Source organism: Acinonyx jubatus, chromosome C2 (assembly GCF_027475565.1).
Source record: "Acinonyx jubatus isolate Ajub_Pintada_27869175 chromosome C2, VMU_Ajub_asm_v1.0, whole genome shotgun sequence".
In the NCBI taxonomy this organism is placed as follows: Eukaryota; Metazoa; Chordata; class Mammalia; order Carnivora; family Felidae; genus Acinonyx; species Acinonyx jubatus.
In genome coordinates, this window is record NC_069384.1 from 13,170,392 (window position 1) to 13,186,588 (window position 16,197).

At 35.0% G+C, this 16,197-nt stretch overlaps 1 protein-coding gene across 3 annotated transcripts in view; it reads left to right on the forward strand.

The window, feature by feature from the left end:
- Positions 1-16,197, forward strand: part of SCAF4 (SR-related CTD associated factor 4) — a 59,957-nt gene that overhangs the window by 10,731 nt on the left and 33,029 nt on the right. For all 3 annotated transcript variants that reach the window (XM_027041735.2, XM_027041737.2, XM_027041736.2), the window contains exons 2-4: positions 12,278-12,361; positions 13,540-13,584; positions 15,082-15,243. In XM_027041735.2, the coding sequence (XP_026897536.2) occupies positions 12,278-12,361; positions 13,540-13,584; positions 15,082-15,243 (291 nt within the window). The remainder of the gene's footprint in view (positions 1-12,277; positions 12,362-13,539; positions 13,585-15,081; positions 15,244-16,197) is intronic.

Consider the following 16,197-nt stretch of genomic DNA (forward strand, 5'->3'; position numbering starts at 1 on the left):
ATGGTTGCCCAACTCTGGAATATAGTAAAAACCACTGAATTGTATACTTTATTATTATTTTTTTAATTTTTTTTAACGTTTATTTATTTTTGAGACAGAGAGAGACAGAGCATGAACGGGGGAGGGTCAGAGAGAGGGAGACACAGAATCCGAAACAGGCTCCAGGCTCCGAGCTGTCAGCACAGAGCCTGACGCGGGGCTCGAACTCACAGACTGCGAGATCATGACCTGAGCCGAAGTCGGACGCTTAACCGACTGAGCCACCCAGGCGCCCCAGAATTGTATACTTTAAAGGAGTGAGCTTTATAGTATATGAATCATGTCTCAGACCTGTTTTAAAAAATAGAAAAATGTTAGTTTTTAACCCATTTTCATTGTTTTGTTGCTTGATCTGATTTTTTCTCAATTGAAAACAATATTTTTTAGCTACTGAGTGCCTCTGTAAATTATTTTGTTGATCTTGAACCCTAAGTTTGTTTTATAAGATATGTTTAGTTTTTACATGCTCTTTTAAGAAGTTACCCAGTGGGAACAGTTCACAGGAAGGACAGGAAATGATTCCTGCATTTGCCCATTAACTACCAGCCAGATGTCAGCTAATGGGTTAGGAGTTGTATATGGGTATCTTTGCATTCTTTCCATTTTAAACGTAAGGAAACTGAAGAGATGGTGTGAATTGACCACGGTCACACCGTATAGAATGGCAATTCTGAGATATGACGGAGTGCTGTAAGTACCCATCTGAGCTCAGTCCATAGTCCCACCTGGCTACTCTGAAGGCTTTTGAGCAGCTAATTTTTGTCTACTGGAGTGTTTATGAGGGGAGAGGGCTTGCTAAACAGCTTTTGTACATTTGAAGCATGGTAGTGAGTGTACTATAATGTATACTTTTGGAAGGATTTGTAAAAATTTAAGAATAATGAAGTTTGGTAAGTTTTTAAGTCATCCATAGATGATCCATGTTTAAAATTTAAGATATGCTTTTAGACATGTATGTTTCTTTTACTAATTTATAATCACTATTTAAATTTTAAATTGGTTTGGGGATTTTTTAAATGCTAACATTTTTAATTTTAGTCCCATGCTTGTGCATAAATCTAGTCATGACAACTTTGTGGAAATAACTGATTATAAATAAAATATATAAAGTATGGGTAATTTTTATTTTTTCTTCTAATCAAATAATTTTATATCCAGGAACCAAGTTTTATTTCTTCTATTGAAGTCTAGGAGGAAATACTTAATTCACAAAAATGTTTTCTGGCCAATTTTGGGAGGGAAGACATAAAGTTCACTAGTGAGGCACAGTAAAAGTAATTTTGAAATCTGGCATTGGTGCTAGTAAAATAGAGCAGTGCCATGGATAAAATATTTGCCATTTCCCAAAATTGCCACCTGGCTGTTTCTTGGTCAAGTAAAAAGGAAGAAGTGGAGGATTGATTGCAGTTCAGTGAACCAAAATGTAAGTAAGGACTAAAAAAAAAATGACCTGTTGTCCTAAGCTGGAACTGAATGGGTTAAAAGCCCTGCTAAAGAGAGGCAGCTTTGGTTGTAAAGTGAAAAGTTTGAGTGGCTGGTTGGCTGGCTGGCCAGCCAACCAACTTAAAACTTAAAAGTTTGAGTGAAAGGTGGACCCTTGGAAATTGTAGGAGAGTTAGTCTTAAACGAAGAATAATAAATTAGGGCATATTGTATAGAATAAGTTGTCAGAAATTAACTGCTTAGAAAATCTGTTCTGCCAGCAGGAAATATTAACAAATAGGGGTGGGTGATAGAATTAAAAAGTGGGGAATAAAACATATGAAGTTTAAACTGTTTGCTATATGCTGTTTTCTTAATTCACATAGTAGTTAAGTAGTTAAATCAAAAGTGGTTTTGTATTTAATGTTAACAGTTTTCATTTGCACTTACATGTGTATTTTGTAGTGCATTTCTCTAAATTCTGGAACTAGGAGAAAAGCTGGAGTGTTTGTAGGAGGATGTAGGATGTAGTAAGATAAAGCAATGTAGGAAAAGTATGAAAATTTTTTTTAACTTGAGAATACTTTGTGCAGCATTGTTACTTGTAAAAATATCTGGATAGGAATCATGAGAAATCTGAAGAGTGAATTTTATAGAGAAATCAGTGGAACTATTTTGTAGTGTTTAAGTCAAATGAAAGACTGCTCAGTAGGAACAGGGAGACAATAGTTTCTTTTTCCTGACTTTTTGTTTTAAAAAGCCTTGTAGGGGCGCCTGGGTGGCTCAGTCGGTCGGTTAAGTGTCTGACTTTGGCTCAGGTCATGATCTCACTGGTTCATGAGTTCAAGCCCCGCGTTGGGCTCTTTGCTGACAGCTCAGAGCCTGGAGCCTGCTTTGGATTGTGTCTCCCTCTTGCTGTCTACCCCTCCCCTACCTGCGGTCTGTCTGTCCGTCTGTCTCTCTCTCTCTCAAAAATAAATAAAACATTAAAAAAAAAAATAAAGCCTTGTAAGTTTGCTCCATCTTAAGAATATTTCATATTAATGCCAGACTGTCTTGTCTGTATACTTTCCTCTAAGCAAGTGGAAAATTGGTTAATCATTTGGGTTTCAAAGGACTTTTGACTTTATAGAAAGTAAATACAATTTGCTTGGCAGTGAAGTGTATGTCAGTAATTAAAGAGATACTTTCTTTAATGTTTGTTTATTTTTGAGAGAGACAGAGACAGAATGCGAGTGGGTTGGTGCAGAGAGAGACACAATGTGAAGCAGGCTCCAGGCTCCGAGCTGTCAGCACAGAGCCTGACGCGGGGCTCGAACTCACGAGCTGTGAGATCATGACCTGAGCGAAGTCGGACACTCAACCGACTGAGCCACCAAGGCACCCCAAAGGGATACTTTGTTTAATGCACAAAGGTCAACAAAGTCTATACTAAAGACAGTGATTTCTTAAATTTGGGTTTTGTATCCACAAGGTATCCCTTATTATAAAGATTTAAAGGAACAAATCTAAAATTGATTTTTAAATATTTTAATAATTCTGAAAAATTTTATTAAAGATTTACAAGCCATTGACTTGGATATAAGTGTTAATTTCAAAGACAAGGTTTAAGTAATGAATAAGCCGTATCTGATAACGATGGTTCTATTTATTTACTTATATTTATAATCAAAAGTTGAGAAACTTTGTTTCATACAAAGTTTTTCATTTTTAAGTCAATGGGTTTGAGTATTTCAATTTTAATATTAATACAAGTATATAAGTTTAGGAAATAAAAGAAAATATCCCACTGAATACCATTAATATTTTTTCTAATTTTCAAATCATGGAAGATTTGAGTGCAAATGATTATTGTTTTAGATAAACTTCTAGAAGTGGAATTCTTAGTTTAAAAGATACTGACATTTTTTAGTTCTTGGTACATAGGTTTAAATTTCCTTCTGGAATTAAAGCTCACCAATTAGGTCTCATCAGCAGAGGGCAGTGCCGCCTTTGCTTGATGCTGATCTACCTTTGTGCCAGTTAGATAATTGAAGAATTGTGTCTGTTTGTTTTACTTTGTACTTCTTTGATTATTGGTAAGGTTGAACTTTTTTTCTGTATTTATTAATCAGCTATTGGGGTTTTCTTTGTTAATTGAGTTACTTTCCTGTACATATTTTTCAATTTCACCATCTTGTACGTGTTCTGCTTTCAGGTAGAATGGCATAGTTGGCAGAATGGCATTGTTTAATGTGTGGTGGTTTTGCAACCCTCTGTACCTCCCAACTCCTCCCCCATCATGTTGAATTGCCCAGTATTTTTTTTTTTAAGTTTATTTATTTGCTTTTGAGAGAGAGAAAGAGCAGGAGAGGGGGAGAGAGAGAATCCCAAGTGAGCTCCACATTGTCAGCACGGAGCCTGATATGGGGCTCAGACCCACAAACTGTGAGATCATGACCTGAGCCAAAACCAAGAGTCAGATAATTAATCCACTGAGCCACCCAAGTGCCCCTGAATTACCCAGTATTACGAAAGTATTAGTTCCAACAAACATTTGGTAAAGTGTATATAAAGGCATAAAGTGAAATGCCAAGTAAAAAGGAACTGTAAACTATCCCTTTCCTAATTGTTCCAGCAGTAAGAATTTTTTTTTACAGAGTTATCTTCAGGCTGTAATTAGATAGACAAAGCATCTTTGCAGAAAAGAGGATTTTAAAGTTTTTTTTCCTAATTATCTTCTGTTAGGAAATTTGATGTGTACTTCTGTAAAGTGTTTATATGTTACTAATAAACATTCAAGTTATGTTGGAGTTAACTTGATTTGGTTGAAGCTCATGTGTCTGATACATTGAGTCGAATGAAGAGGAAGAAAGACTAGAATTAAATGCTTTGATATCTGCATCTATCAGGAGGAAGATTTGAATACTAGCCTGTAAGTGTACGTGTTTCCTTTTGGAAGCATTCATATTTTTCTTTAAAGTTTGTAGTTAAGTATTAATAACAGGAGCTTAAGGCAAAATTTGTCATCTTGGAGGTGATAATAGGAAGGAAGGAATACTACATGTATAATCGATATAATTCATTATAAAATAAATGTTAGGAAAGCAAATATTTTAAAGTTTAGGGGAGAAAAGGTAGTGGTAAGTATGCCATTGAATGATTCCTAAAGAAAACATTGAGGGATTTAAGGTTAGAAGAATTACTTAGACTAGAATGATCTTCTGATTCTTTTACTGCTTTGACAGATCTTTTTAAAAAAATAGGAAAAGGCATATTCCAGAAATTGTAGACTCAATGCCAGTAACTTTCATCTCTGATGGTTGTTAGTTTGTTTTATGAACAACTAGAAATTTCTAGTCTAGGAGTCAGAACAGATTCACTAACAATTCAGAGCAGAATACATTAATCTTTTTTCTTTTGTGAAGTGTGTTTTGTGTAGTGAGGACTGTAAAGCAAATATTTCAGAAAGATGTTTGTCGTGATTTCATTATGAATAAATTAGAAAAATATAGACAGGATGGAGTGTTAAATGAATTTTAGCTGACTGGCAGTGTCCAGGGAATATCAGGGTCATCCCACAAGTAGGTCCTGTTCTTATTTTTAAAAACATTGAGTTGGAGGAAGGCATATAAAGCACGTTAATGAAATTTACGAGCTGATTGGAGTAGCTACTACATCAAGTGGCAGAAAATTATTTCCAGATGGCCTGAGTAGATTGAAAGGACTGTCTGAAACCAACATAAAGTCAACATGAAGATCTAGTTTTGAGAGAGATTCCATTGGAAACAGTTTGAGGGTTTTGGTTGATTATAGATGTGAGTTAATGGATTAAGCACTGCTGTTTTTGGAGATCATAAATAAGCCCCCCCCCCCCCTTCAGAATCCTGGAACCTGTTAATATGTTACCTTACAAGAGACTTTGAAGGTTTGATTAGGTTAAGAATATTAATTAGGATGGGTGAATTATCCTGAATTATCTAGATGAGCCCAATGTAATCCCAAGCGTCCTTACACAAAAGAGGGAGGAGAATCAGAAAGTGATGTGACAACAAACACAGAGGTCAGGGAGGATGGAAGAAGATGCCACCCCATTGTCTTTGAAGATGGAGGAGGAGACCGTAAGCCAAAGGAGTCTACGTAGGCACCCTGTAGAAGCTGGAAAAGCCAAGGAATAGATACTGCCCTAGAGCCTCCAGAAGGAATGTAGCCCTGCTATCACCTCAATTCAGACTAGAGATTCTGACCTCCAAAACTGCAAGATGCATTTGTGTTGCTTTTATGCTACTAAGTTTGTGGTAATGTGTTTTTGCAGAAATAGGAAACTAAGAAAATACACTAGATTCCTTTAACACAGTAATATATCTGGACAGTGTCCATTTGGTGGTATCATACTTAAAAGAAATTAGCCAGGGGGCGCCTGGGTGGCTCAGTCGGTTAAGCATCCAACTCTTGATTGCAGCTCAGGTCATGATCCCAGGGTCGTGAGACCTCGCTGAACCTGCTTGGGATTCTCTTCTTCCTCTCTCGGCCCCTCCCCTTTGTGCTCGCTCGCTCGCTCGCTCTTGCTTGCCCTCAAAATAAATATTAAAAAAAAAAAAGAGCCAGAATAGATCAAGAAATACCATTTAATAGTTGAAGAAGATAGGTGGAAGGGAAGTCGGTTTAGTTACCTTTGAATATTTTATCATGAGAGAGATAAATATTGTGCAGAATTGGAACAGGAGAGGGAAGGTATCAGAAGGGAGATTCAGGGTTACTTCACAGGAGGCTCTTGTAACCACTGGAGCTGATTAGTTATGAGTTATTAAGCCTTATGTCACTAGGCGGGAACTGCAGATGTACTATAAAAGTGGTTCTAAATTCGGTGTGAGTACTGGATTAGATACTAAGGTGCTATACAGCTTTAAGAGTCTTTGATACTACCGTACCATCACTACAGAGAAGTTTTCTCTAAATGCAGTCATAGATGCAAAGATTCTCAGACATTGTATAGCTTTATTTAGTGAGCTACTTATGTGTCAGTTACTAGGTTGAGATGTCTGTGTGTTATCTCATTTAATCCTAACAGCCTTATAAGATGTAATGTATACTATTAGTCCCCCTTTTCATGTTTAAAAATCCTTGAAGTTTAAAGAAGTTAACTAAATTTGTCAAAGTTTATACTGTTAGTGAATAGCAGAGTATCTTGTTACTTTGACTGCCTCAAACTGAATTCTACAGGTGTCACAGGCCAAATATTCTTATTCTTTACCTTCTCCTGAAACTATTCTTTATTGAAATAAGAGTTTTTGATGAATGATTCTTAATAATTTGCAGACTACTTTGTCTATCAGGCATGTTGCAAGACTATATTCACATTTATATTTTTTATAGTCATTTAGCTAGTGACAGGGCAAAAAGCCAAACTCAGTCTGTTGTTGACACGTATTTTTTTCCAACTGATGCCTTCCAAGGGGGTCTTGTACCTTTATCGGCCTACTGCGTCTGCTATTTTATATTAGAGAATTGCATGGTTTCCTCTGGCTGCTTTGACATAGTTGTTTTCATTGACAGATTACATTAATTGTGAATATAGGCTGTAATAGTAGGGAGAGTGCTGCTCCTAGGAATATTTATTGAGCACCTGCCCTGTTGCAGGTGATAACACTAGTCATTCCATGTGCAAGAACTAATTCAGTTCTCACTGAAACCTCTGAAGTAGATAACCACCATGTCGTTTTTACATAGGAGGACACTGTGCCCTACAGAGGTTACGTAATCTGCCCAGAATTGTGTTACATGGCTGGACCCAGAATCAAAACCAGGTCTTTCTGACTCTTTCCAGAATACCACAACGTCTGATTTTTTTCTTTTTCACTAGTAGTTTGTTGGAGTTATACTGAATTTTATGGTTCTCAGGCTTTTATATACAGCCAATAGATTTTTTTTCTTGAGGCTTGTTGGCTGAGACTGGATGTTGGTCAGAAATAACTAGAGCCTGAATTATCTCTACCCTTGTTTCTACTCTGAATATACTGCATATTCTAAACTTGATTGAAAAATATGAAATTTTTTTTCTAACTTGATGATGCTGTTTTCCTGCAGTTTGTAAGAAATGTGTTCGTGGTTTAAGGAATCTGTTTATTATTGAAAGGTTACAGCAGTTAGTTTGGGCTGTATTTTCCTCATTTGGAAACAAAATAATTTTTCTCTGAGTCCTTGCCTTTCACAATTTTTGACTGTCACTCCCGTGGTACGACTTGAAATTTTATGTAGAGTCAGGTGTTTGGGCACACACAAAACTAAGAAGTTTCACCAAATAGTACTTACCTTTGCTGTGCATTATGCTATTGTATTTTTTACTCTGTTCCACTAAAAAAGTTGTGTCACATCCATTGTGTATATTTTTATTCTAATGTACTTCAACCCACAGTTTGAAAAACCCTACTTTGGATTATCTCCAGGATTGTTTTCTCCTTTCAACCAAATTATATGTGGTGGTAATAATAGGTAACATCTATTTGTATTTACTTTGTGCTAGGTGCTGCATTAAGTGCTTTTTAAATGTGTTGTTTGTGTTAAACTTCTCTAAATGTAGTGGCTATTATTTTCGTTTTACAGATGAAGGAACAACTTCTTATAGCAAGTGGTGGAGCCAGGATTTCCCAGACAGTTGATTATTGATCTTATGTTCTGATCATTACTTAAACAGAAATTTATTGTTTTTAAAAATTCATTCAGTAAGTATAATCTGAGTCTTAGGTCAGCACAAGTTTGTGTGCTTCTGAGAGATTCCTCAGCCAACATTCAGTTAACTCTTTCTTTTCTAAGATTATTCAATTTCAGCTTCGCTCTAGATCCAGTTAAGGACAGTACATTGCCTCTTATTGCTTGTCTGGGCACATCCCTTTATCTCTAGGTCACTTTTTTTTTTGTTACTAAAAAATTTTTGAGTCCAACTCCTCGTAACAATTATATTTTTGTCTACTTTCTCATTTGGGTCTCCATGCATGCATGTGTGTATATGTATATATTTTTAGTCATACAGTGTTTATCGTCTTTAATATCTGTGTATTGTTCATTCCACTGGGGTAATGTATTATAGTATTAATTAAATAATTTGCTTATTCTTAGGTAGTTATTGGAAAGAACTTGAGCTTTGGGCAGTGGTAGACCACAGATTGAATTTACCACTTAATTAGCTTTATGACTTCTAGCTATTCTTGAACTTTTGTGCCTCAGTGTTCTCATCTGTAAAATGGAACTACAATATTTAACTATCATAAAGGCTATTGGTGTTTCTATTTAAATACATAGTGCCAGTGTTCATAGTTACAGTAAAGTCTATCGATTTCAGCATAATTTCTGAGTCTCTTTTTCCAGTGAAGGCATTGATCTGGATACTAGGGACCTTTTTGCTTTGCAAAAGTAGAGACTGAAAGGGGTGTCTGGGTGGCTCAGTTGGTTAAGTGTCCAACTTCAGCTCAGGTCATGATCTCACAGTTGTGAGTTCAAACCTCACATTAGTCTGTTTGCTGTCAACACAGACTTTGCCTCAGATCCTCTGTGCCTCTCTCTTTCTGCCCCTCCCCTCCTTGCGCTCTGTCTCAAAAAAAAAAAAAAAGGTAGACTGATGGATAAATTTGTGCTTTGAAGAAGTCAATAAAATATTGCTAACATTCACTGAGCTTTTAAAAGGTAATTTTTAAACCTCCAGTTTTGAAACTTCTGTATCTGCCTGTAGTGTTTTTCTTCATAAATTATATAAATACAGATGTACAGCTTTAAGGTTTAAGAAAGGCATTTGTAAAGGAAAGAGCATCTAAAAAGAAACTTAAATGTTATAGAAGGATTACAGTGCTCACAAATAAGAGATATTTAAGGGTGGTCATCTGTAAAGCACTGAAACAGGGCTCTGCCTCCTCTGTGTACGAGACACTTAGTTTGCTATTTCTGAGCTCTCAGAGATTCATTACATTAGTGAAAAATGATCCAAAACTGCATTTCTGCCTCCTCACCTGCCACTTTACCGGTTGGACTTTGAAATCACTTTCAGAAACATATCTGTTCGGCCACCTCATAGTCAAACTGAACAAGGTTTGGTTTGCACCTCTTAATACCATTTGACCATGCCAAATGCCTTTAATTTTTGGCGTTTGTCCTGGTGTTCATTTTTGCAACCCCTTTCTCTGTACCACACAGGAATTTTTGGTATACCTTAGCTTATATGTTCTTGGTTGTTTTCTTAACTACAAATTTCTCCTCACCCATACTCATGGCTTTGATTCTGTGACTTTCCAGTTTCTAGCCTGGATCTTTTGTGTTCCAGATCCGTATTCTCATGTCTGCCTGAATTTCAGTAGGCATCTGGAATTTAAATTCAGTGTGTTTCATCATTACTCCTGAGTCAAAACAATGCATATAGACAGGCATAAATGCGTGTTTGATATTTTGTCTGTGTTCCCCATCATAGTTAATGATGTGGTATGTATTTAATCAATAAGCAGCATTTTATTAAGGGTATGAGTATGCTATTGGGAATTGTGAGCTATGAAATCTATAAATTTTAGTTCACACCCATTCCCTGGGCATCATCCAAAACAGATGTAACCCTTTTGAGTATCATCTCAAAACAGGTATAAGAGAATCTGTTAGTTGTTAATGTGAAACTAAATAAATTTATGTACCACTAAACTTAAATCTTCCTTGTACATAGTAGTTCACAAATGTTGGTTCCCTCCTCTTCCCAAGTCATCTTTTCTTCCTGAAATGTATTAACATAATACCTTTTTCACTGTCTCTTAGATAATGGATAGCACTTGAGGTTCTCTTGCTGCTCTTTTGCTTGAATGGTTATACTACTTTATGATATAGTCTGTATTTTAATTTTTTTAACAAGTTATAATTTAAATATAGATTATGGAGCATTTTATCAAAAGGTACGCTGATCTGTCTTGTGTGCTCTGTTGGCTGAGTTTTTTTCTATGGCAAGTTGCTTACTGCTGAAATAAGAAGTGCTATTCAGTACATTAAATGAATATTAGCTTTGGCTCAGGCTTCATGAAAATATGATTCTCCAAGCTTTTAATTACCAGAGAAGTAGTTTTCACTGTTGTTCTTTCTTAAGATCCATATATAAACTTTTTTGCGTTCCTTTTCTTTGCTTTAAGGTACAGAGAAGGAAATAGAACAACAGTAATAATAAATTGTCTTAATTCTTCGTAAGTTTTTAAACTCATAAATGGTCAGAATATATCCTTTATAAATGCATGCTATATATTTCATTTTAAAAATTTTTAGAATTTTACATTCACGTTTTTAGAACTTTTTTTAATGTTTTATTTTTGAGAGATGGGTGTGCAAGTGGGGGAGGGGCAGAGAAAGATGGAGATTGAGGATCTGAAGTGGCTCTGGGCTGACAGCCTAGAGCCCAGTGCAGGGCTGAGATCATGACCTGACCCAGAGTCAGACACTTAACAGACTGAACCACCCAGGTGCCCTACATTTTTAGAATTTGCATTTAAGTTGTCATACTTTAAATTATCTTTTATTTTTTTTTTAATTTCTCATTAGTTTATATAATCTCAAAGATTACTGTCTCCTTTCTAATTGTTTTCTGTTAGTGAGCATTGTTCTCAAGGATAATTTTTATTACATTGGTAAATAATAAAGAATCATGACCTTATTTAGAGAACCACTTTTTTGAAAACAAAATTCCTTTCTTAATGTCTTTGTATTTCTCCTATTTTCTGTATCTTAATACTGCTTATGGAAAAATTCTTTCTCTGCTTAAACCAGAGTTTTAAGTCTTAAGTCTGGTTCTTGTATTGATTGTATCTGTCATTCCATACCTTTTCTAATATTACTGTTACCTGTAGTCCCTTTGTGTCTGTAGTTTTGAAAAGCTGTGAAAATTCTCTGAATTTTTAGGATACCCTACCAGGTAGGAGTGTTTACCGTATGAAGAGAGACTTTGTCCTTTAGGTTAGCTTCTTAGTGGTCTAGTAAAGGTCTGTGTCTTTAGAGATTCCATATTTGAAATATCAACATTATTTAGATGAAAATGGAAGGAAATATGATTCATATAAATCCCTGAAACTTACTTCAAAATATGTTTTTAGAAGTTTTAAGTGAGTGTTTTGCCCATGATTAAACAAACAAACAAAAAAAGCAGAAGAAGAATTTAAGAAGCTAGATATAAGCTTCTTCATGTCAGGGTTTTGTCTTTATAACCCTCTGTGGGCTCTCATTATGTCTTGGTTCGATTTAAACTTTGGGGGGAAGGAGTATATACATGGGTGGTTAAATCTCATGGGGAGCACCTGATTGTTGGATTTACTGTCATGGGATTTGTTCAGTATGGTGCCATTCCTGACTAATCCAAGAAATTGTGAATTCCAGGATTTTAAATGTCTTGCCTGATTTAATGAATCTTTCTCCAAATGAACCTTAGAATTATTTAAAGTTCTCTAAAATCTCAGTAAGGTTTGCATTAAATATTGAGTCAGATTATAGCTTTCAGTCCAGGAACATGGTATGTTTCTGTTCAAATCATTTTTGAGTTCTTCAGCAAAACTTTGCAATTATTTTAGTTACAGATTTTGTGAATTTCTTAATGTTTTTTTTTTCTTCTTTGCTAATGTTTAATATTGTTTCCCCACTGTATTTTCTTAGTGGTGATGCAGGTTATATAGAAAAGTGCTTGGATTTTCTTTACTAGCTAAAATCTTAAACTTAGTTTCCAAAGTTTGTTATTCTTTTAGTTAATAAATTACAGTGTCTTTGTAGAACTGGGAATTGACTTCTAACTTTACCTTTAATTTTTAAATTATTTTCGTTTTTTTTTTTTTTTAAGCTCTTTTCACTTATGGATATGAAACCTCCCATCTCTCGAGCCAAGATGATTCTTATCACTAAAGCTGCTATTAAAGCTATTAAGGTAAGAGTAAAAATATTTAATTTGAAAAATTTTTTTGGAAATTTTGAAAATATTGTTAAACATGAGAATTCAACCTGTTAGTTTAGGCCTGAATCAGAGAGCAGTAACTAGCTTTTGCTGAAGGTGTATGATAATAAAGTACAGTGTATTTGCGTTGTAACATATTATTTCAAAACCCGCTTTTTTCCTTTTGTTGTTCTATAGTATCTCCCCTTTATATTGTTTCAAGCTTTGTTGAGGTATAATTGACAAATAAAATCGAATATATTTAAGAATAGAATTGGACAGAACAGAACATGATGGTTTGGGGCTCCTGGGTGGCTCAGTTGGTTCAGCACTTGACTCTTGATTTTGGCTTGGGTCATGATCTCACATTTGTGAGATCGAGCCCTGTGTCAGGCTCTGCGCTGAGTGATTTTTTTGGGATTCTCTCCCTTTCTCTCAAAATTGTTTAACATTAAAAAGAAAAGAGGAACATGGTAGTTTGATACATACATACATTATGAAATGATTAACACAGTCAAGCTAATTAGCACATCTGTTGCCTCACATAGTTGCCTGTGTATGTGTGTGAGAGAGAGAGAGAGAGAGAGAGAGACTGAGACTGACTCAGAAAGTTGAATTAACTGAAATGGAGAGTAGAATCAAAGGTGTTTCTATTATTTTATTACACTGTTCTTATCCCTCATAAAGTTGCTTGATACACTGCTTTATTAAGGCTTATTGATTAAAAATCTAAGAAAAGGAACTTCTTTTCCAAGGGAGGGGGGTGTAGTTTCTGTGTTATTTATTTATTTCATGTTTGTTTATGTATTTGGAAAGAGAGTGTGTGAGTAGGGGAGGGGCAGAGAGAGACCCAAATAGGCTCTCCCTTATCAGTGCACAGAGTCAGACAAGGAGCTTAATCCCACTAACCATGAGATGATGACCTGGGCCTAAATCCAGAGTCGGACAGTCAGCTGACTGAGCCAGCCAGGCACCCTAGTAGTTTCTGTTTCACTTAATTTCTTTCTGATTTATATTCACTTGTTGACTAAGGATTATTTCTCATGGTTCACTCACTATTATCTTGAGAATTATTCAGATTTTGCAAATTTTAAGGTTTCAAGTATTTTCTAACTATATTACTGAAAATGTGGAAATATGTAAACTAGTAATTTTCTTCTAATTCTTTTCAGCTTTATAAGCATGTAGTTCAAATAGTAGAAAAGTTCATCAAAAAGGTAACTATTCATTTCATTATTACCTCATTTTAGTTATCAGTATTTGTAATTTACTTTTTTCATTGTAATCTGGATGCTTGCTTTTAAACCCACTCTACAAAAAAAAGTTGTCACTAGGCTTGAGTTTGTTTTTAAACAAAACAAAAACAAATTTATAGCAGTACTGTTGACTGAGCACTGAGTGTGAGGTAGGTACTCAGCCAGTCTTTTGTACTGTGCTGGATGCTTCCCTGACATTCCTCCTCTGCTGTTTGCCCTGTCTACTTTGTTGACATTTAACTAATCCTGGAGTATTTCAAATGAAATCACTTTGTAAAGTTTTTCTTTCTAATTTTTTTCTGCTTCTGTCATAATTAAATCATTTTTCAGTTTCACAGTTGTATCTGGTTTTATAACCATGTGATTAGCACACATCTGTCTCACCAGAGGACTGAGAACGGATACTTAAACCTCTCTGTCTTCTTCCCCAACCTGGAGCTGTGTCGTGTGGTATATACTAATAAATGTGTGTGGCATTGTCTTTGATCCATGGTCTTTGAATACTAGCTAAGAGATGAGAATTAGAGTCCCAGTAGACCAAAAAAATGGCCAGTAGAAGTTTTTATAGTAGCACATCAAAGTGTAAATAAGTAAAAGAGAAAAAAATTAAAATTACCTGCATGCCACCACCCCAAATGACTTTGATATTTATATCTGGATCTACTCATTTTTTAATTGTGTACATGTACATTCATAAAAGGGAAAATGGTGACATTGATAACCTGTTTTTCCCCACTAAATTTATCATAAACATCTGTAGAGTATTCCATCACATGATTGTTTCCAAAGTTTATCCAGCTGGTTCTGTGTTGTTAGACGTTTCACTTCAGTGGCTGTCCTTAAAGAGAAAATTAGATGCATCTTAATTGTTTTCCTTATGGTAAATTTCTAGACGTAGAATGGTTGGATCAAATAAGGCTTTGCTTTTATTGTTAAATCATCTTCCAGAAAGATTGTACCACCAGAAATGTATATAAATGTCTCTTTTCTTGTTGATTTGATAAGACAAAAATGGTATCTCCTTTTAGCTTTTGTTTTCGCTGGTACTATGCTTTAGTAGAATTAAAATTGATGCTATTAAAATGATCTTTTTAATAATTTCAAAAGGCAAAAATTATTTTTTAATCAGGATAAGTTGGAGTAGGAGGTATCATAATAAGTGGATTTGTATGGAAGTGGCTTAGGGATTGGTAAAGTAATGTTGATTCCAGGAAATTGTGGGGAGATAGAAGGATCAGAGGGCAATGTAAATTATTGGGGATTTGAAGTATCAAGATAATTGATTGTTCTGTATGGATCTGTGAACTTTGACAATCTAGCCAATAAGAGCTAAATATTCAGGCACTTTCTAGATAGAAACACTCATTGGATATATAGAATTCTATAAAAGGGAGATAAATGCGTGTCAAATTGTGATTTTGCTTTTCTTGTATTGACTTTACATTTTTACCTTTGTAGTGTAAACCAGAGTACAAGGTTCCAGGATTATATGTAATTGACTCAATTGTGCGACAGTCTCGTCATCAGTTTGGAACTGATAAAGATGTTTTTGGGCCAAGATTCTCTAAAAACATAACTGCCACATTCCAATATTTATATCTTTGCCCATCTGAAGATAAGGTATAGTAAAAATCATTTTTACATTAAAACTTGTAGTGTTATTTCTATATTTATTTGAATCTGTTTATATTATGTATTTGAAATGTACTGTACTATTAGAATTATGTGGTGGTCTCTGAACTTGAAACAAAATCCAGTGTTTTCTGTTGTGGTCATCTCATGTTTAATTTCTTGTGAAGTTCTTCAGGAATGTTGTACTGTTGAAAAAGGAGCACCATCTTACTTTAAAGAAGACATTGTTGGAAAGATTTACTTGTTGTTGAGTGATAAATTCTACAGTGGAGGAAGGCAGTACTCCTCTCATATTGTTGCTCATTGCAGAAGAAAGGGACCGATAATTGATGGCTTTCTCCTGCCTGTAGAGATGCTAGAGCATAAATGGTATTCATTAGCAATCAGACTACAGTATTTAATTCCTTGTATTTATGGCTGATTGTACAATGTACTGTTGAAAGGTAGAAAATCTTTACAGACATTTATAGTAGAACTCCCAGTAGGTGGGAGAAATACACTGCTAAATCTACTCAGAATAATGAAGAATGAGGACATTTACAGTAAATAGTATATAAATTTGAGTGTTGTAGATATTGTATTTATGTTCTTGGAAGAGTATTCTTATGGGATAAGTATACAGGAGAAAAGATCATATCTTGAGTAGGACATAAGAGTTACTCCCATGAATAACACATCTCTGGCTCTCCATATTTATTGCTCCATAAGATTACTTACCTATCAGTTACAGATCAGCTTCGTAAATATTTTAACTGTTATAATTATCCTGAAGAAATGCTTCTTCACTTCATTTACTTTCCTCAGATAACTTTTTTTTGTCGGTGATGGCATTTTTTTGTAATCATAAATGAAATGAAAATTTCAAATACATTTTTTATTATTATTTGGATTATCCAGGTTATATTTCTTTTCTGATTCTCCCTCCCCCCCCCCCCTTTTTTT